This window comes from Plecotus auritus (assembly GCF_963455305.1).
Source record: "Plecotus auritus genome assembly, chromosome: 7".
Lineage (NCBI taxonomy): Eukaryota > Metazoa > Chordata > Mammalia > Chiroptera > Vespertilionidae > Plecotus > Plecotus auritus.
The window spans coordinates 143,114,445-143,140,892 of NC_137774.1; the positions used below are offsets into that span (position 1 = coordinate 143,114,445).

Sequence of the window (26,448 nt, forward strand, 5' to 3'; positions counted from 1 at the left end):
TCTGACTGTTGATTATTAATACTGGTCGATTATTAATTATAAAATATCTGTTTCCCAAAATTAGTCTTGTTCTATGCAGTGGAGGCTAGCTACTTTAGCAGTAGGGGGAAGTGTTCTGTGGGAATTTTCTGAGTTTAGCACATGCTATTAGACATTTATTCTAACCTAGTGGCTTCTGAGCTCTTTGGATCATAATCTATTGTAAAGAGTATATATTTTCATCTGAACTCTATACACATATTTGTTTGGCAGATAGCTAATAAATAAAATTATATATAAGATTGAAATTACAGACATTCCTTCCATTGTTTTATTTATCTATAAAACAGCAGTTTCATATTGCTCAACCAAATATAATAAAATCAAAATTTCATAAAACACTCTTTACTCTTACTACATATGATACACACTGATGTTTTCTTGTCTACGCCATTCCAGTCAATAAAAAATATTAACCTACATTATTGGCTTCATAATCCACCAGTGAATTACTGGCTACAAATTGGAAAACCCCACTCTAGCCTCTAATTTATAATCTAGGCTTGCCTCTAGGGTAGTGGTCGGCAAACTCATTAGTCAACAGAGCCAAATATCAACAGTACAACGATTGAAATTTCTTTTGAGAGCCAAATTTTTTAAACTTAAACTTCTTCTAACGCCACTTCTTCAAAATAGACTCGCCTAGGCCGTGGTATTTTGTGGAAGAGCCACACTCAAGGGGCCAAAGAGCCGCATGTGGCTCGTGAGCCACAGTTTGCCAACCAATGCTCTAGGGGAACCCAATAAGAGGATTCTGAGAGATTCACAAGTGGACCACGACAGCAGGGTAAAGATGAAGCAAGTAATAAAGGTGGCATAATTGTCTAAAAACTCTCTGTACACTTTTCAGTGGCAAGGATCATACTAAATGGAAAGAATTCTGATACTGGATTCTGACTAAACCTTTTCTGAATTGAGACTGAACTGATCACATAGGATAGAATGTGACTCAGTGTGGTCTACTGACTGGTTAACTGGTAATGTTCAAAATGAGGGTCATCCCTTGGGACACACTGATATGTTTTATAAGGTTCTCTGCAAAGTCCTTGCTGATTCTGAAAACTCTACATGTAATGCCAGATTGCTTTCCACAAAGAGGAGAAGCCTATAGGGGATATATCTGGCTGACAGTTCTTGTCTTGCTTTCTAAAAGATCATTATGCTACATGAACTGTATAACATTTCCATGCTGTCTAACATTTTCTAAAAGTGGGGCTTATCCAGTTCTGTTAATAACTAGTGAAACAGTACAGGTGAGAACAGATACAGAAGTACTGCTTACTTTCTGATTGGACTTTTAGCTTGTTAAAAAAAATGATGTTTATATAAAGATCTTGTACAGATGCTTAATTATTAACCATTGTGTCAATGAAAACCAGTAAACACAAGTTCTTATCCAAGTGACTCAGCTGTTATCAGACAGAGGCTGATTACCCATGGGTGAGTGCCACTATTAGCCCCGAGGCACAGCCAAATTAGAGGAAGGAGGCTTCAAGCAAGAACACAGGCACACAGGCTACATGGGAGCAGGGAGAGTGCGGGCAGCCGGCTCACTGGGGCTTCTATCATGTGTATGCATACCACCACCTAGCATCCTTCATGTTCCAGCAGTTTTATCTGATGGAACAGTGTTGACAGAACTTGAACTGGTGCCAGCCCTACTGATGAGGAACAAGGTGGAACACTTGCTGGCTGGAGGGAATGTTTCCTTTTTAGGAAGTAGCAGTGAGATGATATATAAAAAGCTGGTTGGAATGGACTGTCACAGGTTGCTGATATAAGAAATGTTGTTAGTTTTTAGAAAACTGTAGATCAAAGACAATCAAGCAAATGGCTAATATATACAAGAAGGCACTTAGACACTGAAATGAAAAAAATAATTATAACTTAATATCTGGCCTTACCGATATGCATACTAGCAACTGAACTGAGTTCTAGTTGATGCAAGATTATGTTTGGCCTTTTACATCAGCAGGTTAAGCATGAGAAGAATAGCAATGCAGGAATGATGAGTCCTAGCAGCTGAGAGGCCTGACTACTCCCCATTCCAACCCAAAATGACAAACAACTTATGATGCCAATATAAAAAGAAAATGGAAAAGAAATTTCTTGTGTAACTGCAGGAAAGAAGTAAAACTTGAGTCAGGTTAAGTTTTGTAACTGTAAAAGCTAGCGACGGCAAAGGACAACAATAGTTTCATTAATAAATATCTTCCTTACACTTAGCATAGAGGTGTTCATCTCAAGTCCAACACCAATATAAGCCATTGCCTTCATCTGCTCCATCATCTAATCTCATTTTAGAACATAAGGGCAGGCACTGTGTCTTCTTCGCTGAATAGCAAACTGAATGTTCTTCACTCCTTTCTCCACATTTTATGAAACTGAATATCTGTTTATCCACAATGCAAATGATAAATGATTTCCCTGATACCTACCAAAAGAAGCCACAAAACCCAGAAATGCATTTTGAAATGTGAAAGAGGGAATAAATCATATTCAAGATAATTTTAGTGCTAAATATTTTATCACATGCATTACACATGTACACATTTATGGTATGTGTCTACATAAATACATTTATACTAGTAGACAGCTAGTATACTAGTACTAGTACCTAAGCATGCTTGAATATCTCAAATAATTCCTTCTAGGTAAAAGAGTTTACACTTATCTTTTTTTCTACCACCTAACAGAAACAGGTGACAACTATGCTTGCTCACTTACTTGACTGATTGAAAATAACAATTTCATGTAGCATATGGAATATTGTGACTATGGTTCTGGAAGCTATAATTTCTTGTTGGGAAGACTGGAAATGATGTGGGTCAAATATGGAGGAATGTGATGACAAATCAACATATTCTGCATTCCATTGCATAAAAAGTACATCCTGGCTGTAAATAAGATATTGGTAACTAATTTATCAATTATTATGAAAGTACTTTCATCCAAGATATATAAAATAGAATCTTAAATATGCAGTGTTTGCTTTTTCATTTTGAGATGCCAGGCAAAAACAAATTAACAACTAGCAGATTCATAATCACTTTTTTGGAGCTGAAGGCTCTCCTGGATCACATGCAGTGATATACAGTATCCCACAAAATAATGTACTAGACACTATGAAAAAGAGGACTGCAGTTGCTATTAGGAAATTTCAGCCCAACTAACTGTGTTGATGCTCTTGGGGAAAAAAAATCAATTAATTTATCTGAGCCACAATTTCCTTGTGTAAAATACCACCTGTTCTACCTTCCAATGATATGTTAAGGGAAGTCTGATGTGGTAGTGGTTTCTGGGAAAGATTTTATTTCCTATAAAGAGAAAGGTCCAAGAGGAGAAGACCTTATGCAACCACTTTTCCTTCCTGCTTTGGATGCTATTCTATGAAGAAGACATGAAGCTCACAGCTGCTGTAGACATCTTAAGACCATGAGGAAAATCTATAATATTCCAGTAAGTTTGCAAATATGGGTGGAATGTAAGGTCCATTAGGATAGCAGTGTTTTTCCCCCCAGTTTTATTGAGCTTTAATTGACAAGTAAAGTTGTAAGCTATTTCAAGTGTACATTTAATGACTTGAAATACGTATACATTGTGAAAGGATTCAGAGATTTTACTTTGTTCCCTGGTATACCCAAAGTGTCCAAAGAGTGGCTGGAACATATATACTCTCAGTAAATACTCCTGGAATAAATGAACTATGATCAGAATGGGCCATGTTTTTAAAATATGTTTATAGTTGTGAGTATGTGAAACAAAGTTTATTCTTGTATTACTATTTATTAATTACAGTATTATTTTCCATATGAACAACCATAAGCCTACTTTTGCTCCACCCTCTATACACGAGCAAATCAAGGGATAATTACAATCCCATGCTCCAAGTGTGCTAAGAAGCTGAGGCAGGATTAGCTAATCTTGACTCAGAAATGAAATGGACTTCTTCATGGACTGTGAAAATCAGCTCATCACTGTTTGAATGTTAACTCTAAAATGATTTTTGTGTGTGTGTGTCCCATGTCAGTATTTTTTTTATAAGTTCTTCAATATTTTATAAAAATAAATATATTTTACACAATCCTTATATTTTTCCTTGGTAATACACAAATAGGACCATGATCTTGGATAACATTTGTTTTATTCATTAACTTCATTTCCCCCTCTTGTCTCCATCTTTTTTGACCTAGGAGTACACTAATACAGATGAAACATTTTACCACAGCTATCACCAGTTTTTATTGAAAAGTATACAGGATGCCCTGTTTTAGACATTTGAGAGTTTCAATGTCTGTTATTTTCTTTAGAAGAATTATATTTCTGTGTTCCATGCCAGCATGCATTTTCTTCCTTTCATTTTAGCAGATACCATTATCTTCCCCGCCCCCCCCCCCCCACTGGGATCATTTTTGTATACCTGAGTACAATGAGTTCCTTCACTATACAACAGGAGATAAAGTATTTACAATTTTATTATAAGAGCACACATGTGGCATTCTATGCACAGGAATAAAATCAAAGCCGAAGTATCCAACGCCTGGTCTAAAACCATATTTATGTTGCTGAAGGCAAGAAAAATTATTTAGTCTACAGTAACAAGTAAGTAGCAGCAAAACAAATATTTGGTTGACTGTGGAAAGTCAATGCTTTCATTACTCGTTATGAGCATATAAGCTAAAAACAGGCTAACCAAGCACATGCTGACAGTAAATAACACATCTATTTATCAATCTTTTGGTGTATATAAAACTGTGATTCTTAATTTATGGATTTATATGTAAAGGGTATAAACAACTCTGTCTTAAATATATCACAAGCTATTATGAATATACTGGTACATTCATAGTGTCCATTTATTTTAAAAAGCACGCTTGTAAACTTTTTCTTTAGTAGTATAAGATTCAATCACCCTGCCCTTTAAAGTGCTTTAATCTAGTGTAATATACTCAGCATACCAACAAACTTATTAATGAACTATTTGTCTACACATGTAAGTAAGTGCTTTGGTAATGTGCAGAATGGTTAATGTACTGAATGCTTCCTAAACTAAGAGGTCTGTAATTGGTGATTTATATATATTATTTAGTATCTTACATCAAATTTATTTGTTATTACTCTGATCTTACAGATAAGGAAACTGAGGCTCAGAAATGACTTGTTCAAGATTGCCCATCTCCCACTTAGAGTGAGTGATAAAGCCTACATCTGTCTGACATAGTGTCTATAAAGTCATACTCCTGACAGTGTGGCAGAGGGTTAAAATGTTTCACAAAGGTAAGATTTTGTATTTAGCTATTTAATTGTCAATCCTATTTTTAAAATGAAATTATAAATATATGTTATCTCTATATTACATACATATTTGTACAGGAAAAGAGAATAGAAATGTATATTGCAGTGGCTATTTCTGGGTGAGAAATATGGTGATTTCATTTTCTTTGTTTTGTTTTATGATAGAAATTTTTTGCAACAAATATTTTAAATAGCATATTTAAAAAACTTAAATAGTATATTCGCCTGAATAAAAGAATTAGCAAAGAAACAAGGATTCTTGCTCTTGAAGAACACGGTTACAAATATGGAAGAGTAGGAAGACAAGAATGTACCCTGTGGCGTGGGACTGTAATTAGACTATCAGTGTATCTCCCAAGTCTATTAGCTAAGAGAGCCTAGAAGCAACAGGACGCAGCACCCAGTATTGATTTCTAAATATTCTTCTCCACTACAAGAAACCAGAGCACCTTAGGAAAAAGAATGATTTCAGGATGGGGCAAGGGAAATATAAGTCTAGAATATCTTGTTCAGTCAGAAAATAAGGAAGTGCTCAAATAATAATGGGAAAATATCAAACAGGAGCCAGTTTGAAGGCGCTACCACTGACCAAATCAAAATAAAAAATATTTATTTTGAGCATCAAAATCAATAACGATTAAAAACATACTATAACCCATGAAATGAGATTCTACAAGTTTATATTGATATGCATAAGTAAATGGGGAAGAAAGGACAGATCTTTTATAATGGAATGCAAACTATAAATATAAAAGAAATGATGAAGTTAGAAAATCACCAGTGAATACTAAAACTAATGGTGAAAGTTTGATAATCTCACTACAGCTAAATATTATTGATGCATTATCTTGGATTGGTTCCTGGACTGGGGGTGGGTGTGGAGAACAGCTCTAAAGGACATTATTAGGAAAAATGACAAAATATTAACTTTGTGAAAGAGAAGGTTTGTGAGCAAAGAAATAATAATAAGTATTACACCAATATTAAGTTTCCTGATTTTGATAATTATATTGCTTATATAAAAGTCCTTGTTTTGTCTTAGCCAGTTTGGCTCAGTGGATAAAGAGCATTGGCCCAGAGACTGAAGGGTCCTGGGTTCAATTCTGGTCAAGGGCACGAACCTTGGTTGCAGGCTCGATCCCTGGTCCTGGTCAGGGAGTGTGCTGGAGGCAACCAATCAATGGGTCTCTCTCACACTGATGTTTCTCTCTCTCTGTCTCTCCCCTTCCTTCCACTCTCTCTAAAAATCAATGGAAAAATATCCTCGGGTGAGGATTAACAAAAAAGTTAAAAATAAAAGTCCTTGTTTTTAGGAAACAGATTCTTAACTATTTAGAGGAAAGGCCTGACATCACTAAAGTACACTCAAATAGTTCAAGAAAAACACATTATCTAGATACACAGACATAGCATACATGAAGCACTTGCAAATGTAAAAAAAGATGTAAACCACTGGCAAATCAAGGTGAAAGCTATATGTGTTCATTCATTGCACTGTTCTTATAAGTTTTTGGTAAGTTAAAACTATTTTCAACACAAGTAACCATCTCTTATGATTTGAATGCTTAGTCCCTGGGACCTAAGGACACCAGGCCAGGCCCTACAGACCAGCTAGAGCAGTGGCTCTGAGTGTGGTGCCCAGACTGCACCTGTAGCACCAGCTTCACTTGAAAACTTGATAGAAATGCAAATTCTCCAGCTCCATCCCAGACCTATCCATGCCATACTGATAGAACATAGCACAGTAAGAGGGTGTAAAATAGTAAATCACTTGAAAACAAGATTATGGAGAACAATGATAGATGATTTCTACAGTTAATATGGTATACAATAAGACACTACTAAAGGTTTGTGAGCAAAGGAATAATATAATAATGATATTAAGAAGATCACTCTAGTAGTAGTATATAAAATGGATCATTTCTGGGAGATTTTAGAGGAAAAAAACAGTTTAAGTTTCCTTACAGTAGTGCTAAGAAAGATATGTTAAGAACCCAAAGTAGCCTAGGGAAGTAGAACAGGACAGATAAGAGATTCCACAATGGATGGTACAGGCACAGGGATAAGAACAGGGGAAGAGGTGAAGAAGAGACAAAAGCAATAAAGGTTACTGAGAATTCCAGGCTGGATAGTTGAGAGAACAATTTGAATTCAGGTTAATTCAAGAGGACTTCCTATAGCTGGGCCTTTTAAAGGCTCAGGATCCCAGCCTTGTAATCCTATAAAAGCATGTTCTTCTAAACAGTGTCAAGTAAGGAAGCAGTAATTCCGGCCTTATGATTCTATAAAGCATGTTCGTCTAAACAGTGTCATGTAAGGAAGTGGTTTTCAGACTTGCAGACTTTAGAGACCCGTAGACATTCCAAACAAACTTTAATAGATGAGATGCTTTTTAATTTTATAAATTGAGAACTTTAAAAAACACTTCTATTAGCTGTTGAGAGGATAAATTGGTAAAACTACTTTGGAAAAAAATGGCATTATCTCGAGGAGCTGAAAGTGTACCTACTCCACAGAATATGGGTTGTGCATAGTATAGTTGCTAAGAACACATCAGTTGAATCAGGGCTCTGATGCTGCCAACCTGATGGATTTTTGGACAAATTACTTACCCACTCAACTTCTTGATCTGTAAAATGTGGGTAATAATAGTATCTACTATAGTTCTGAGGATTAAATAAACACATACAGGGTACTCAGAAGAGCTCCTGGCACATAAAAGTGGTAAACATCACCTACCATATGATCATGATGATGACGGCAATGCGCGCCCAGCAATGCCATTTCAAGACAAGCCCTAGAGAAACTCTTGCTAATGTGCACAGGAGAAATGTACAAGGATGCTGTCCCCAAATGCTTAAAATAAAACCTATATGGAAAGAATCGCGAAGTCTGTGAACAGGAGGAAAATAAACTGGCATAAGCATTCAGTGACTATATCATTTAAAATGAATAAACATGTACTACACATAAAAACATGGGTAAGTGGGGAAAGCATAATGTTAAGCGAAAAAACAAGGTGCAACTGGATGCATACTATTTGATGCTACTTATATGAAGTGGCATACCAACAATATTACTACTTTTAATGGCTACATACAAGCACACGATGTAGTAAAAGATTAAAAACATGCACAGGAGGAAAACACATTCACTTCTTAGTAGTGGCTAATTTTGGGGAGGAGAGGAATAAAACTGGAGTGTATATGGAGGACTTAAATGGTGTTTGAAAAGCTTATATTTGAAAAAAAGAATCTAAAACAAATATGAAAAACACTATGATTAGTTGGGTAAAAAATCAGTTAAATTCTTGTATTTTTCTGTATGTTTAAAATACCTTACAAAGTAAAAAAAGGAAAAAATGAGTTCATCAATTTGGATATATTTTTTAAATAGACTACATTTTAATATTTTTAGTTTGAAATAATTTTAAACTTACAGAAAAGTGGAAAAGTAATATAAAATTCATATATTTTATGCAAAATCACCAATTTTTAACATTTTGCCATGCGTCTTTTCCTCTCTCTTTGTTTAGTTTATTTTGGTATATAAAAATAACTACTACTTATTGAGCACTGTGCTAAGTACTTCACATAAAATTGCTATAGATGCCAATCATTACCAGCTTGTCCATAGCCACTTGTAATAGAATCTTTCTTGGCTACAACTGCTACTCTATTAGCCTCAGAAGCTGGGGCCAGGGGTGATATGAGCCATGCATGCTCATGAGGGTTTATGACTTATGTAGCTAATCAAAATATGACTTAGACCAATCAGATTCCTTTTTTGGAAATACGGTGAGACTGAGCCTTTTGGTGCTATGTAAAAAGATGTGCACATTCAGAGTGAGGGTGGTTATTTGAGACCATGTGTAACACAAAGACATTCTAAAGGAGAATAAAAGATATTGCATAGAAAGAAGAGGACAGAGCAGATGTAGAAAGAGAAGCAGAGATACAGAGAGAAGCAGATCACACAACTCTGGAAGGAAATCAGCCTCAGTTTCTGATCACATTCTCTATCTACTCTTTGGTTCTGTCTTTGGGTGCCCACGAGATTCCACTGTATGCTTACAAAAATCTCCTTTACTAGCTAGCTAAATGGTTCCTGGACAATGACCCAATAAAGTACAGACTAGAACAATACATCATCTTAGTGGGTTACTATAGTGAATTAACCCATGAGATAGTTATCTTCAAGAAGAAGTAATTGAGAAATGGAGAGTTTAAGTAAATTTCCTAAGGAAAACAACAACATAAGGTGAAACCATGATTAAAGCCCATATGTCAACTCTGCGACTCTAGGACTAACTGGAATGAGGAACACCAGAGATAAGGAAAACAATTAGGAATTAGCTATGATATTTTAGGAGGAGGTAGTGAGAGAACACCTAGAGGAATGAATGAGATAACAGACATGAAAGGACAAGTAAAAAATATATAGGGTTGTCTATGGGGTTAGGGATAATGGGTAGGTAAGGAAGCAAAAGAAGCCAAACGTGATACCAAACTATTTATTTTAGCTTGGCTCATTGGAAGAACCATGGTGCCATTAATAATAGCAGTAGAATAATTAGGTCTGGGGCATGTTTTTGTGGGAGAAAAATACACTTAATTTTGGTCACCATTAGTTTTAAGTAAACTTATTTAAAAGGGAGTTGGAAATGTGGGCCTGAATCTTAGAGGTAGAAAAAGGATTTGGGAATTATTTTAAATAACTGACTTCATTGAAGTTTTTATAAAACTTACAAATTCACTAATATATACAGGGGTAATTCCAGTATTGCACAAGTTACAAAGCTTTAAATTAAGAGAAAAAAAGATTATTTTTAATCCTAAAAAGAGACTGCTTTAGATTTCTAATTTTATACTAACCAGTATTTATGGTAACAAATTTACTGGACTCAAATGATAAAATGAAGCAACAAAATCTATTTATTTAGTTCTACTAAGCGACACACACACACACACACACACATACACACACACACTCATATCTTTAAAGGATATTATAATGCGTTGAGTTGTATAGCAAAAATACATGCATAACACATAAAAGGACTTGTTTTTATGCCCTGCATTTCTCCATGGAACTTAAAATTCTTTAACAGACATTATCTCATTGTTTTAAGAACTGTTATGAAACAATCTGACATTTATATAACACCATTCATTTTCAATAATCCCAAAGGGCTTTCCAAACCCTCGAAGAATGACTTTGCTCATGTTCAACATGCAACCACTGAGAGATGGAGGTGGGCTGGGTGGGCAGAGAGGTGAACAGGACTGTGGTAGATATTCTGTGGAACACAGCAGTAACGTTATACAACCTTTTACGAAAGGAAGTGGAAGACATTAAACTGAAACCATGAAGAAACAAGCAGAAAAGATCCAAGGTAAGATTGCATTACGCTTGTTAAATTTGAGAAAAATATTAATACCATGGGGCTTATTCCCATTCTTGTGGTTTATTCAAATAATATGTAGATACCTTCAAGATTTAAAAACAGTATCATCTGCTAAATCAAGAATTCCATTTTCTATTGTGTTTTGTGTGTGGGTAGTGGTCTGTTTTGCAACTGTCAACCACATTCAGGATGCTGAATTATTACTAATTATGTCAACTGGGAAAATTAAATTTTTGTGTGTTCTGTTTTGTCCTTAACTTATCAGGTATATTAGTCAGGGTTCTCCAGAGAAATAAGACCAATAGATGCATATATACACAGAAAGAGATTTATGTGAAAATACTGTATACTTTACATGCTTAAACCTTACAATAAACAAATAAACATACCCATTTCATAGATGAGAAAACTGAGGCCAAGAGAGGCCAAGTGTTGTAGGTATGTTTTTGTTTGCGTAGTATGCTTTTAGATCCATTCTTCTGGTAACAAATCCTGTCCCTATGCCAAAGTGATATGTGGTCAATCAATGAGCTGTCTGTCTCCTGGGAGCTGGGTGCTCAAGCAGGCTAGAAAGAAGCTAGGGTGAGTGTCTGATGATAGATCCTAGAAAGAGCCAAGAGCTCCTGCACCCAAGACTCTGTAGTGGCCTCTGGTCTTCCTGCCCTTCTGAAGCTTATCTATTCGGTGCTTTGTTCCATTTTGTGGGCTATCTCAGTATCCTATCCTGTGGCTTAAATTGTAGTTGGTTGTAACCAAGAACCTTAAGAAATATATAGATACATTATGTAATACACAGAAGCAGAGAGATATCAGTAAAGATACAAACCTAGCCAAAACCGGTTTGGCTCAGTGGATAGAGCGTCGGCCTGCGGACTGAAAGGTCCCAGGTTCGATTCCGGTCAAGGGCATGTAACTTGGTTGCGGGCACATCCCCAGTAGGAGGTGTGCAGGAGGCAGCTGATCGATGTTTCTCTCTCATCGATGTTTCTGACTATCTATCCCTCTTCCTTCCTCTCTGTAAAAAATCAATAAAATATATTAAAAAAAAAAAAAAAAAAAAGAAGATACAAACCTAGATTTTTCTGACTTCAAAGGCTGTGTTCTTAACCATGACATCTCAATGGTTTTTGAAAACTGGGATCCTGCAATGTTATCTGCCACCAAAAGAAATTATAACATTCTCCTGATCTTATATCTTGGCTTCTTAGTAAACTTTTTGAAAGTAGTTAAGCTAACATGGAAAATCTTGTGAAATTAATCTATAAATATAACTTCATGGTTGAAAGGGAAAACCTTTATTGGGCATATCTGATATTTGGATATTATATAAAAAGGACTGCCAAAGGTGTAAGAAAATGACACTCGAGCTGCACTCTTTCTCAGTCAGTGGGAGGAAAGGAGACAATGCCTTCAGAGAAGAGGGTGAAGAGTGAAAAGAGCACCGACTTTCTGTTGCAGGTTAATACAATGGAAAGACCCACACACTGAGATTCTTCTAGCTCCACAGTTGTGTGAAATGGGCTCAATAAACTCTCCGAGTTTCCGTTTCCCTCTCTGTAAAACGGGGATGGTAATGTCTATCTCCATATGGTCACGGTGAGAATTAAATCGCAGTCGGTCCTCCATATCTGCGGGTTTCACGCCTGCAGATTTAACTAACTATGGATTGAAGATACTTAAGAAAAAACCCCCAGAGAGTTCCAAAAAGCAAAATTTGAATTTGCCATGCACTGAGCACTACGCTGAATCCACATGAATGAAGTAATGTGTACGCATACCCTGGTGCAGCCTTCATGCAAATATAGGTTCTGTGCAAATACTATCATGTTTTATATAAGGAACTTGAGCATCCACAGATTTTGGTATTTGTGGGGGTCCTGGAACAAATCCCTCACTGATACCAAGAAAAGGCTGTAAATAACATATATAAAGCTTATAGTATAGATCCTGGCACATAATAAGCATTTATGAAATGGTAGTTGCTATTATCGTTATAGTCGTTAAACTGAGTCCGGTAACAATGGTTAGGGGGCTGACAGGAGAAGGCTGCTGAGAAGAGTCTGGGAATAACACAAAATTGGAAACTCAAAGGATAAAAGTATCTAATGGATAGATATTTTTAATTTTTGTTAGGATCTCCTACCTGTGTGTGTGTGTGTGTGTGTGTTTAATCTTGTATTTATTGTGACAGGTAACACACGCATTGAAAAAGTGCACAGATTTAAAATGTATAGCTCAATGATTTAGCACAAAGTGAACACCCAAGTCAGGAAGTCAAACCCTGCTGGCCCTGAAGAAGCACTCCTGTTGCTCACCCCAGCTACTGATGAGTCTCTCTCTCCCCTACAAAAGCAATCCCTACCCCGCCTTTTGTGATAATCACATCCTTTCTTCATAATTTTACCACTTCAGCATGTGTTACTAAACACTAAATTGTGCCTATTTTTTTCCATTTTATATAAACTAGAGGCCCGGTACATGAAAATTCATGCACTGGAGGGGGTGTCCCTCAGCCCAGCCTGCTCTCTCTCACAGTCTGGGAGCCCTCAGGGGCAGGAGGCGACCCGGTGATCAGGTCGCCCGGTGATCAAGGCAACCTCTGTTGCTGCCACTGCAGGCAGCGCAAGCCTCAGGCGGCCCTGGTTACCTGAGCCTGCAGCTGGGAAGCCGCCATCTAAGGCTTGCCTGCACCTTAGGCCGGCCTTGGGCGGTTGGGGGGCTGAGGGGACTGGGCACTGCCATCTTGTGGCTGTGGGAACCGCCATCTTTGAGGACGTGGCAGTCAATTAGCATATTCCCTCCTTATTGGCTGTGGGCTCTGCCATCTTTGCGACAGCATGAGTCAATTAGCATATTCCCACTTTATTAGATAGGATGGAATCACATCACCTATTTCTTATGTCTAGCTTCTTTGACTCAACACTATATTTGTGAGATTTATTCATATTGCTGTGTATAGCTATAGGTCATTGATTTTCATTGGTATATAGTATTCTATTGTATGAATCTACCACAGTTTTTAACCATCCCACTGGTGATGGATGTTTGTGCTGTTTCTTCTTTTTGGTTGTTACAGATAATGCCATCATGAAAATCTTGTATGTGTGCATACATTTCTTTTTTTTTTCTTTTTTTAAAGTAGTCTTGATAGCTTTTAAATTTTAATTTTTTGCACTAAAATATGACTGCTTTAGGTTCATTACATGTTACACAATTTTACCATGAGATGAACTACCAATAAAATTTTTTTTTTCAAGTAATGAAGGCAACCTGCTCTACTCAGCCTATTGATTTTATTTTATTTTTTTCCAAATTTTTATTAAGGTATTATATGTGTACATATCTTACCATTGCCCCCCCCACCCCACTCCCATACATGCATACATTTCTGATGATTATGTACCTAACAGTAGAATCAGTGAGTCACAGAGTATGTATAATTTTAACTTTGGCAAAAAATGCCTATTGTTTTGTGAAATGGTTGTATCAATTTACACTCCCAATTCCAGAGGACAAGAGTCCCAATATTCCACATTCTCAGTAGCAATTAATATTCTCACTCTTCTGGTGGGTGTGTAGTATTGGCTTCAATTTGCGTTTTCCTGGAAATTTTCTTAGGATTATTGGATATTGAATATATTCCTCTGTGAAATAGCTATTAGTTTTTTCCCCCCATTTTTCTTTGAGTCATCTTTCTCATCAATTAATAATAGTTCTTAGTATTCTGGCTATGTTGTAAATATCTACTATTCTGTAGTGTGTCTTTTCACTTACTTCAGGGTCTTTTGATGAACAGAGGATTTTAATCTAGTAAAACTTAGCAAATAATTTTTTTTATGATTAGTTCTTTTGTGTCCTAGTCCTTAAATCTCTACATCAAGGTCATAATGACATTCTCCTAAAATGTTTTCCACAAGTTTCATTACTATGTCTTTCATATTTAGATCTACAGTCTATCTGGAATTGATTTTCATGTATGGTGTTAGTTAGGAGTCAAATATTTTTCTGTCCTCAAGTTAATCACCTAATAGTTCTAGCCTCATCACTTGAAAAGACTCCCCTTTTCCCCACTGCTTTTCAGGGCCACCTTTGTAGGCTCCCTGTTCTATAGCATATATCTATCTGTCCGTCACTGTGCCAGTCCACACTATTATAATTACTTAACTTTATAATAATATCAGATAGAATGATTACTGTCTTCATCCCCTTTATGAGTGTCTTAGCTACTTGGGTTTCTGTATAAATTTAAAATCAGCTCATCAGATTCTACAAAAGTTAAATTTTGATTAAAACTGCATTGAAACTTAAAGAACAGTCTGGGAAAATCAGCATGGTACAGTTCTGAATTACCCAATCCATAAATTTGGTACATCTCTCCACTTCTTAAGATCATTTTTAATGTCATTCTGTAAAGTTTTCTGTGTCTTGCAAATCTGTGTGATATTTTTTCCAATGTATCTCACATTTTTTATGCTAATGTAGATGGGATCTCGTTTTAAATTTCATTTTCTAAATTTTGTTGCTATGACAATGCAGTTGGTTTTTGTATACTATATTTATATAGAGTTATCTTGTAAACTCACTTATTAATTTTAACAATTTACCCATAGATTCTTTTGGATCTTGTATGCATATAATTGTACCAGAGATAGAAAACAGTTCTTTGCTTTTTAAATTGTTTAATTTTGAATTCTTGCCTTGTTCAGCAGCTAGGACCTACAGTACATCTTTTAAAATGTAATAATGTTGAATAAAAGAGATTATAGTGTGCATCATTCACTCATTCTGGATATGACCACATCATGTGCATGGTATCTGCTGTCTGTTTCCTATGGTACTCTTTATAACAGTTCAGTCCTATTTCTAGTGTGCTAGAATGTTTTACTAAAATCATGAACACATGTTGAATTTTATTAAATGCTCTTTCTCCTTCTATCAAAATGATAAAATGGTTTTTCTCTTCATTCTAATACTGTGGTAAATTATATTGGTTGCTTTTGCATATAAAGCCAAACTTGCATTCTTGAAATAAATCCAAATTTGTCAGGATGTATTATGTATTGAAAATATTGCTTCACTTGATATATTAGTATTTTGTTTAGAATTTAAGGAGGTTGGTTTATGATTTTCTTTTCTTGCAATGTCTTTACCAGGTTTTATTATCAAGGTTATATTGGCTTCATAAATTGAAGAGTAAAAGTGTTCCCTCTTTTTATATTCTCTGGAAGAGTTTCTTTAAGATTGGTGTTATTTGTGTAAGTCTTAAGTTATAGATATGATTTCTCTAATAAGAGTGATATTCAGAATCCTACTTCTTCCTAGATTAGTCTTGGTAAGGTGCAATATTTTTTAGTTGCATACGGTTTTTATATCATCTTGAAAATATTTTAGTGTTGGTAGGATCTGTAATTATGTCTTTTTAAAAATTGTTGGTGATTATTTACACCTTCTTTTTCATCCAGTTTCACTGAAAATTTATCAATGTGATTTAGTCTTTTAAAAAAATTGGTCTTTGTAATTCTTATACTTTATGTATGTTTTCTAGTACATTAATTTCTGCTCTTATTTTTAATTATCTCCTTCTTTCTTTGGATTTAATTTGCTGTTCTCTTTTCCAACTTCTTAGGCTTGTCTTTGAATTTCAAGAACAAAGTAAGGATATTTATTTTAAAGACTGTTTCTGATCATTTCGATATCTGGAGTCCCTCTAGGACTCTATTTGTTGTTTCTGCTGGGTTTTAGTTGCTGATAATATCTCTTTGTGTGCCTGGCTGTTTTTTATTGTATGCCAGGTAATCTATTTGCTAAATTGTTTGTAAAAAAAGTAACATCTAAAATGGTATTTTCCTCCACTGATGATTTACATTGGCTTCTGCCAGTGCCCAAAGGCTCTAGCAATTCAGGATCACCTTAATCTCATTTCAGGAATCGAGAAGATTGGAAGCTGTACCTGTACAGGCCTGTCCACTTCCAGTTGGCCTGCACTAATAGAGAAAAGCCTTGAGGCAGCCAGACCCAAAGCGAGAGGTAGTCACAAACATCTCCTTTCCAGGCCCTGCACCCATTCCCCCAACCCGTTCCCTAAGAGGCTGCTAAAAGCACTGCACTGCCTTTCAGCCCCACCACTGTACCCCATGAATTCAGCAAATTTTCCTAAGGGGAAGAGTTGCCCAAAACCCCAGACCTCCATTCTTCACTGGCTCTTAGCCTTGAAATTCTTCACTTCCTTTTAGTTCTCCAATGTCTTAAAAGATTTTTCAAGAAGATTTCTAATGCTCCTTTTAGCAGTCTAATTTGCTGTAAAACCTATTGAGATTTAATATCAACTATTATTTTGTATTTCTAGATTTCCTTTGTTTTAAAATCTGCTTGTTCTTTATATTTTCAAATGTATTTCTTGAAATATATTATACCTACTTTTTAAACATTCAAGTGTCTAAATAAAATCTTGAGAATTTGTGCATCTGATTTTGTAGTCTGTTGCTTCTAATAGTTTTGTCAGGGTGCCTGAACTGAGTGTGTGTGTGTGTGTGAGTGTGTGTGTGTGTTTGTGTGTGTGTGTGTGTGTGTGTGTGTGTGTACGCGCTCATTCTGAGCTACTCATTTTCTTTTGTACTTTCTTCAAGGACAGGGAATAAAAGTGGGTTCCTCCTGAAAGGATTTATGTTTCCTTGTATCAGACTTCTGGGGGCACTAAGAATCCAGGATCATTTCCAACTAAATTCTTGGCTGGAGAATTTTGAGGCCACCCAGGCTCAGTGAATTGGGGCTCCAAACTGATGGGAAGGCTGCCTTGTGGCTACAGTCCCTAGGACATGCTCTTGCCCTAAGGCAGTTTTCCTGCACTCCTCTGATGACAGTGAGGTGGCTGCTAATTGCTAATTCTCCCTGCCACTAAGGGTGAATTCTCTGGGTCCCCAACTAAATAGGAGAGTCTTTTATTAGACAACTACTACCTTGGGAAGCCATAGGCTTTATATTCCCTTATTGTGAGACTTCAAAAAAAGTGCCCCAGTTCACCCAGTTTATCAATTGTCATTAGAGTTAAAGCTAAATCTAGTCCTCCACTTACTTCTCTTCCTTCATATATTTACTTATTCCCTGATCTGAGTATTCCTTGTTTTGTTTTTCTTTTTATTTTAAGTTCATAGGAACATATGATAAGATATTTTCATGTTATATCCAACATTTTTAGTTGTTTTCAGTGGGAGGATCGGTTTGAACTCTTAGGCTGTCACGTTGCCAGAAACTGATTTTCTATAACATTTAAAATTTTGTAATCCATTCCAAAATTATGTTTAGTTTTTGAAAAGGCACAATAAGCATGATAATAATGTGCTCTTTATAGGACTCTAGGTTTACTAGGGGGTTTCAAAAATAAGTATTCTCACCAAAACCAAAGTAAAGTTTAATAAATACCAATTAAAACTTTATAGACTGTATCTACTCGAGGTTGGATCAAATTGAAGAATGGAGTCATGGAAGAGCACTGGACTGGAAGCCAGAGGACCTGAGTTCTAGTCCTATTAATCTGCTGTGTGCTTCTGGGTAAGTCCCTTAATTGGCTGGCCTTTGGTTTCCCCTGTATATAATGGAAGGGTAGGACTGGATGTTCCACTTAGAACCCAAACTGTGACGACTGCACAGAAGTATGTAATGTAAATAGAGCATACTCAAGGTCCGAGTTTTGATGCACAAGGTATTTCTTAAAGCGAGCCTACTTTCACATTTTAAACATACTGCAGCACAGTGTTTTAAATAAGCTTACACTCTGGTGTGGCCACTTTAAAAAATACATACAAACTACTTTTGTACTTCAAAATAAATGTTTAATGATTCTTAATATTTTGACATCATCTTAGTTCTGAGAACTCTATTATTCTCTTTGTTCTTTCTGGCATTTCAAATTCTTTAATGTAGCTATTAGTATAATTTAGGGATTATCTACCTTTTGCATGAGAAATTACTAATATTCAAAAGCTGCATCTGTACCATGTGCCAGGAGTTGATGTGAAGAATTCTGAAACTATAACCATCTAAAACTGTCAGCATATTGCATTAATCATTTAAAAAATCAATCTAATGCCACACAGATTAACCTGTCCAAAGTAAGTTTTAATGCAACATATTCACAGGTTTACACTATAAATCTGTGAAAAGAACATCTTTTTCAAATTTGATTAAGTGCTGCAAGATGCTGAAGAAAGTCAGCACTCAAATGAATTATATGTTTGATGTCATTTTTGGCAAAACCTCAGAAAATGTCACATAAAAGAAAAACATCATACTTAAAATAAGGTCTTGACAGCAGTCTGGAATAGTTAAGAACTCCATTCCTAAATGGGAATGCTGGTTGTAATCAAACTTTTAATGACGAGAGTAGTCCCCTTGCCATGAGACAATTTAAATACCAAGACAAAATAAAAAACACCACATGCTCACACACACACACACACACACACAGCCCTCACCTCATTTACTTTCTAAAGTGGACAAATTTGTAATTATGTCAGTTCAGGCTCCAAATACCTAATGCAATTTATAAAATTTCCTTGCAGATTTACCAGTGGCCACTTGAGACGTGAGGAGGTGGCAGGCTACCAGGCAGTGTCAGCAGGTTTCTGCTTGTTGTTTTGTTTTAATTTATGAGAGTTCTAAATAACTCCCATCATATTGAGATGAAGTCCCTGGGTGCCAGTACCCTCACATCTTCTAAACCTAGAGCTGAAGACGGTAGGAATTTTTCATCTCTTCACCACATTCATGTCTTCTCTATCTTACTCTGTCTGATATGATAGAATTAAGAGGAACAAATAACCCTAAAAGCAGGTTATACGGTACATTTAAGAGTTACTGGCCAATTTCACTTGAAAGTTTTTTAAAAAAATGCATATTACAAACAAGATTATAATAAAATATTATGGAAAAGAATACAAATGTATATTTCTGGCATGAAGATTAAAAAGCCCAGAAAAATAAATATCATAAAGTTAACTGGCTGTCTTTGGAAGAAGTATTACAGGATGATCTTTCTCTTTATCTATATGCTTTTCTACATTTCTGATACTTTTTGCAAAGGACATATGTTACTTTTATAATTGGAAGAAATAATATAGCTTTTATTAACTGTTAACACCAAATATTAATGCTTAGCTGTATCAATGAACAAACTTAGTTTTACTGGATTAGGAATGGCATCGATATTAATAATAAGACAAACTAGAATTATGACAAATATAGCTAACGTCTCTTGTTAAATTTCCTACATTGGAATTATGTCAATCACTAGGCAGAAAGAATGCTTATTAAAAAACTATATAGAGATAGTGAAGGGCTGCAGAGAGATACCCTTAACATATTGGTTCCTAGAGATGAGTCCTAAGTACCATTAGGAGGTCTGCAGGATGGTATAGAATTCAAGAAATAGAAAAATATATAAATTAGAGTTTATTTTTCAATGCACAAAAAAATTAAATATGCTCATAATGTATGGTTCTAAAATAAATTTCAACAAGACTTGCTCTTGATGTCTAGATATCCAAAAAAGAACAAAGTGCTTTATGGACTCTCAAATTAAAGATGATCATCTCATATTCACCTTACCAAGAGATTAGATTCTTTGTCTAATTGTGAGACTATGTACATCTTTACATTCGCTATATACCTTTAAGCGTCTTTATTATTTAAAAAATTATATGACTATAAGACATATGGCTAGAAATGTGTTTTCTGGCTCATGAAGGTAATAACATGTATGCACTAAAATTTCACCGGGGAGACTGGTGGTCCTGACTACAAAGGGAAGCTTTATTTTTCAAAGACTTCCAGGAAATAGGATGCTCTGCACAACTGAATAGTTCAGATAAGAGAATCTTATCTTTAATTTGCTAAAATGACTAATTTTTTTGTCAATTAGGTTAGAATCATTGCCCATTCTCTATCTTATTAAGCAATAATAAATACCAGCTAAACTTTTCTTAATGAATCAAGATTATTATAATGAGCATCTGACATGTTCTCTAAGAATAAATGAAGTATCATCTACAGCAAAGGTTTCCATAATTATCCACTCCTATGTTCCTGTGTTTCCTTACTTACCTAGTGTCAGGTGGTCAGCTTTCACCTCTTGCTGCCACCTCTTGCTGCCGTCAAAATAGATGTCCTTACCTATGTCTTTCTCTCTCACTTTTTTAGCCCAGTAATATAGTCGGCTAGAGAGATCCACAGGCCAGTTCCTGCCCTTGCTTTTCTTTTGCTTGTTCATTTATTTAGTAGAGGCCCGGTGCATGAAATTTGCGCACTGGGGGCAGGGGGGCCCTCAGCCCAGGCCTAAGCTGGCAGGTGGACATCCCTCTCACAGTCTGGGAGCCCTTGCTCCTTACCACCCGCCTGCTCACTGCTCCTTACCACTCGGCTTGCTGCTCCTTAGCACTGCTGTGGAGGTGGGAGAGGCTTCCGCCATCACTGCTGCGCTCACCAGCTGTGAGCCCGGCTTCTGGCTGAGCGGTGGTCTCCCTGTGGGATCGCACTGACCACCAGGGGGCAGCTCCTGCATTGAGCATCTGCCTCCTGGTGGTCAGTGTGCATCACAGCGACTGGTCATTCTGGTTGTTCCACTGTAACGGTTGCTTAGGCTTTTATTATATAGATTTTTTAATTCTTCAGATATATAGCTAATATAGTCATAAATTTTATGAATTTGCCCTCTTAAAGGGTACTCTCCCTGACTTTTATTATTCTTTAATCTATTTTGAACTTAGAACCAGATAATCAATTTGTTAGCACCCTGACCAAAGTAAGAAACAAAGAGTATTACTGTTGGTAATACTGGTCCAAGAGGCTTTCTATGAATCAAGGCCATATACTTTCACTTTTCTACATAAATGACATTAAAAGTTAGTACATAGATTAAAAGTAGACTACAGGAAAAATAGGTATCATACTTCTGGCCCCCAAGAAAAAAAATTCAAGAGTAGCTGAAGAAAGTGAACTACTTTGAAAAAAGAATTTTTGCTTAGTTTGCTCAAAAAGAGGAATTAATTCTACATGGTATCAGACACAGCACAAAGCTAACATTCCAAAGGGATTTCTGTTTCTTATAAAAACCAAGATTAAGCTAGTTTAACATTATAGGTTAGATAGATGAAAAGTAGTCAAAAACTATAGATACACTTTCACAACCTATCAAACCTGAGGGGCCCTAGTCTGACTTAATCCAGAATTAAAAAGTTAGTTTGAAGAAACCTGAAATGGACCAGTGCAATTTGAGAGGAACTAAGCACCTCAGGGATGTGCTTCATGAAGAGGCTTTAAAATTCTTTTTTGATTTACAAGCTCCGGTTGCCCCTTCCTCCTCTAATTTCTGGCACTAGCCATAGAGCAGGTATTGTGTGCTTAGAACTTTGAAAAGAGGATCTGACACCTTATCTCCCTAAAGCTGATTAGAGAATATGTCCAAACCTATATCTCTAAGTGACTATGTGCAGTTTGGTACTAGTTTGATATGATGAAAATTAAAAAAACCTGGGAAGTACTCAGAAACACAATTTAATGAAAAGGATTATATAGTTTATTAAAGTACTTGACAGAGCCAACACAGGAAACTAACTCTGTCTCCAATTAACTACCAATCTTATTTAAAATTTATTACCCCCCACAAACGTCCTCTTTACAGGCCTGGGTGATTTACAGGGGGACTAACGAGACTCCTGGGCTGCAAACAGAACTGTCCTGCAGCATATCTCTCCTGACAATGCTGTCTCTAAGTAAAACACCACACTTCTTGTTTACCCACATTGGGGTGTTACAGCTACTGCAACTCTGCATTCAACAAAGATATGTAACTCCTTAGAATTTTAAGTTCAATTTCATGCTACTATAAAAATTCTAATGATCTACACTAATAAAAGTGTAAGATGCAAAGATGCAAATTGACCGTACCTTCGTGACGCCCACCAGCCAATCAGGAGTATGCAAATTAACCCAACAAAGATGGTGGGTTAATTTGCATATGCAGGCGCCGAGCGGCCGGGGGTGGGGCGGGACGCTTGCGTCGTCGCCATGGTGTTGACGCAGGCATTCCACACCACCCCCGGCCGATCTGGGCCTCTGGGCAGTGTGGGAAGGCGGAAAGGCAGCTCTAGGCCAGAGCGAAAAAACGGCTCTGGCTGGAGCGAAGGCAGTGCCAGCAGCCAGGGGAAGGAAGGCCCATTCTTGCACGAATCTTTGTGCATCGGGCCTCTAGTATGATGCTAATAATGATTTTATCCCTTGACATTCTGTTTCTTTCATTTACTAAAGACTTCTTTTATAGATTATCTAAAGCTTTTAAAAAATAAATAGGTGGCAAACCAATGGCAAAAGTGAACAGGTCATGTTTAGATAATGCTCTTCTTCTTATACAGATATATAATTATATCCATTATTTGACAATATCCTTATGATATAAGGAATATCAGATTTTGAGCTTTACTAGAAAGACTGGAAATGCATGGTCTTAGTACTTTCCTGTTTATTTATTTTTTTAATTTAAATTCTTTATTGTTTGAAGTATTATGTCTCCTTTTTCCCCCATTGACCTCTCCCCGGCTGCTCCCAACCCCCAGCATATGCCCTCACCCCCCTACTGTCTGTGTCAATTGGTTATGCCTATATGCATGCATACAAGTCCTTTGGTTAATTTCTTACCTTCTCTCCCCGCCTCCTCCCTGCCACACACATACCTTCCTCTTCCTTCCCTCTGAGGTTTGATGGTCTGTTCGATGCTTCTGTATCTCTGGATCTATTTTTGTTCATCAGTTTATGTTGGTCATTATATTCCACAAATGAGTGAGATCACGTGATATTTACCTTTCTCCGACTGGATTATTTCACTTAGCATAATGCTCTCCAGGTCCATCCATGCTGTTGCAAAATGGTAAGAGTTCTTTCTTTTTTACATCAGCACAGTATTCTATTGTGTAAATGTCCCACAGTTTTTTAATCTACTCATCTGCTGATGGGCACTTAGACTGTTTTCAAATCTTGGTTATTGTAAATTGTGGTGCTATGAACATAGGGTGCATATATCCTTTCTGATTGGTGTTTCTGATTTCCTGGAATATATTCCTAGAAGTGGGATTACTGGGTCAAATGGGAGTTTCATTTCCTGTTTATTTTTTGAGAAATTATAATATTCCAAAGGATTCTTATAATTATTAGTGTTACATATAATGAGCACTGAATATTACTGTCAAAATTACTATAAAAAATAAAATTAATGTATTTTTAGTCCCTTCGGATTAGCAGATGTAGTCTATGCATCCAGATAAAAATTCCTGGGAAAGGTAGGTCTATATTACACAATTTACTACACACCAAAATATCTACATCGCTATTTTTTAATATTGATTATCTACTTCTAAGTTAATTGGCAAATTAAATTGCTAGATATAAACAACAAGTACTAAGACCAGGCATTTTCAGTCTTTTCATATCATGTTCAAAAGACCAAATCATACAGAGTTGCTACAATACTCAAATAATTTAGTCTTGGACTAAAAGAAAGTGGTTTACAAAAGTCTGATATGTAGCCATATAGCTCAAACAAGAAATCTTTCCTGAATATATTCAGGAGGGTATTCAGCTCAACTGATGCATGACATTATAAAGTCATGGTCAAATAACACTTTCCTACTTCTTTTTATGTGATAATCTTACCATGCAAATGCATATGAGAACCTCTGGATCTGTTCCCAGAGTTTACATAGTCCTAAACTTGGAGCATCTGTTGGCTGGGAAGATAGGCTAAATTCTACATATGTTCAAGGATGCCTAAAATTCTACTTTGTTTCCACAATGCTATGCAGTGAGATGGCTCATGGTATCATTTTCAATCCTGGGGAAGAAAGACTACTAGACTTAAAAACTGCAAAGAAACATGTAAATATCAAATAAAATATGATGTTTACTGAAGTTCATAAATCTTTCATACTAAATAATTTTCTATCATCTTATCATGTCAATTTTAAAAGATCAAAGTAAGTTTAGAGGAAATATAATCCTAAGAAAAAAGTAATCCATAATGCATTACAGATAGGGGCTAAATATGAATTTTGTTAAGCATTCTAAGAAGATAGGGACAATACAATATTGCTCCTAGTAACACTCTTAAAAATAACAGAATCAAAATAAAATGACCAACTTAGTGTTCACATTTTGTTTTCTAAATACAAACTCCAAAAAGAGAAACTGGAGTTCCTTGGAGAACTGCTTGATTCCAGGTGTGCAGAAGGCAAAACACAAGATCAATCAGGAGCATCTTGTGCCAGAAAGAAAGAAAGAACGCAAAGGATGGGGGCAGGATGAAAGGACAGAGGCCAGCCAGAAAGAGCTACTGTGGGCAAATGCTGGTATTATCTGAACAACAAAATAAATAATGACAGTTTGGGATTAAAACATAGAATAAAATAAATGCGTATAAGCTATACGGACATAAATAAGTAAATAAATAAATAATAGAAGAGAGACCTCTCTCTTACAGAAAGAATTCCAAGTAATAAAAGTAACAGGGATCAGGGACATACAAACTCACCATTACAACACCACAGTAAATAACTGTTGCCTACAGATAAGACCCACCCATGGATGCTAAAATTAGTGGGGGAAGCTTGAAAAGAAACCGAATATTTATATAGTCTCAAAGTATCTTCCCCAAATAATTATAATCTCAAAGGGAAAAAGAGTAATTTTATAGTGTAGCAGCTCAGCAGGCACCACTTTAACCATGTGATCATGTATTATCACCAGTAAAAAGACAAAAGACATCCTGTTACCTCTGATATAATGCACTGGGAAGGACATATCACTTATGTGGCAATCTTGTCCCCAAATGCATAATCTCAATATTAACATGAGAAACTCGGGACAAACGCAAGGTGAGACATTCTACAAAATATCTAAGTGAGAATCAGGAGACATGATGGAACTCTGGATGGGATCATAAAACAAAAATGACATTAATGGGAAAACTGGTGAATTCCAATTCTAATAAGGTAATTCTAATAAGGTTTATAGTTAGTTACTAGAGCTGTATCAACATTAATTGCTTGGTTTTGACCATTGTACTATGATTATACAAGACCTTAATATTGAAGGTATAGGAAAGAAGAAGTACCAAGTTAAAATATAAGCAAATACCCTTACCTTCACTTGATTTTTCTGCTTGTTTTGCTGCATTTTCTACTTTTTTTTGTTTTGCTGCTAAGAGTTCCCGCTTTAATTGTCTTGCTTCTTTTCTGAGCTCTTCACTATAAAGCAAAAACAATCATATAAGTATAAAATATACTGAGAGAAAGTTGTTTAGCAAAAACAAGTAATTCATTAAATCTCTAAGAAAAACACAGCTTGTAATGTAATTCATTTTATGTGTATGTGTACTTGTGATATGGAAATATACTTAAAGGATATTTTTAAGTTATAATAGCAATTGATCTATATATATAAAAGGCTAAGCAACCAGCTGACCGGCCGACTGGCCGACCAGCTGGTAGGTATGACGTGCACTGACCACCAGGGGGCAGACGCTCAACACAGGAGCTGCCAAGCGACAGCAAATTTGCAGAGTGCCCTCTCGTACTCCAGGACCCCTTGGAGTACGTTGGACTGCTGGTTTCGGCCCGATTTCCGCAGCCCAGGCTGAGGGACAACACTTGCTGGTGGGTCCCTGC

General features: G+C 36.2%; 1 protein-coding gene across 2 annotated transcripts in view; it reads right to left on the minus strand.

The window, feature by feature from the left end:
* The window catches only part of CWC27 (CWC27 spliceosome associated cyclophilin), a 195,349-nt gene that overhangs the window by 51,613 nt on the left and 117,288 nt on the right, over nucleotides 1-26,448 (minus strand). For both annotated transcript variants that reach the window (XM_080682695.1, XM_080682696.1), the window contains exon 11: nucleotides 25,925-26,028. In XM_080682695.1, the coding sequence (XP_080538821.1) occupies nucleotides 25,925-26,028 (104 nt within the window). The remainder of the gene's footprint in view (nucleotides 1-25,924; nucleotides 26,029-26,448) is intronic.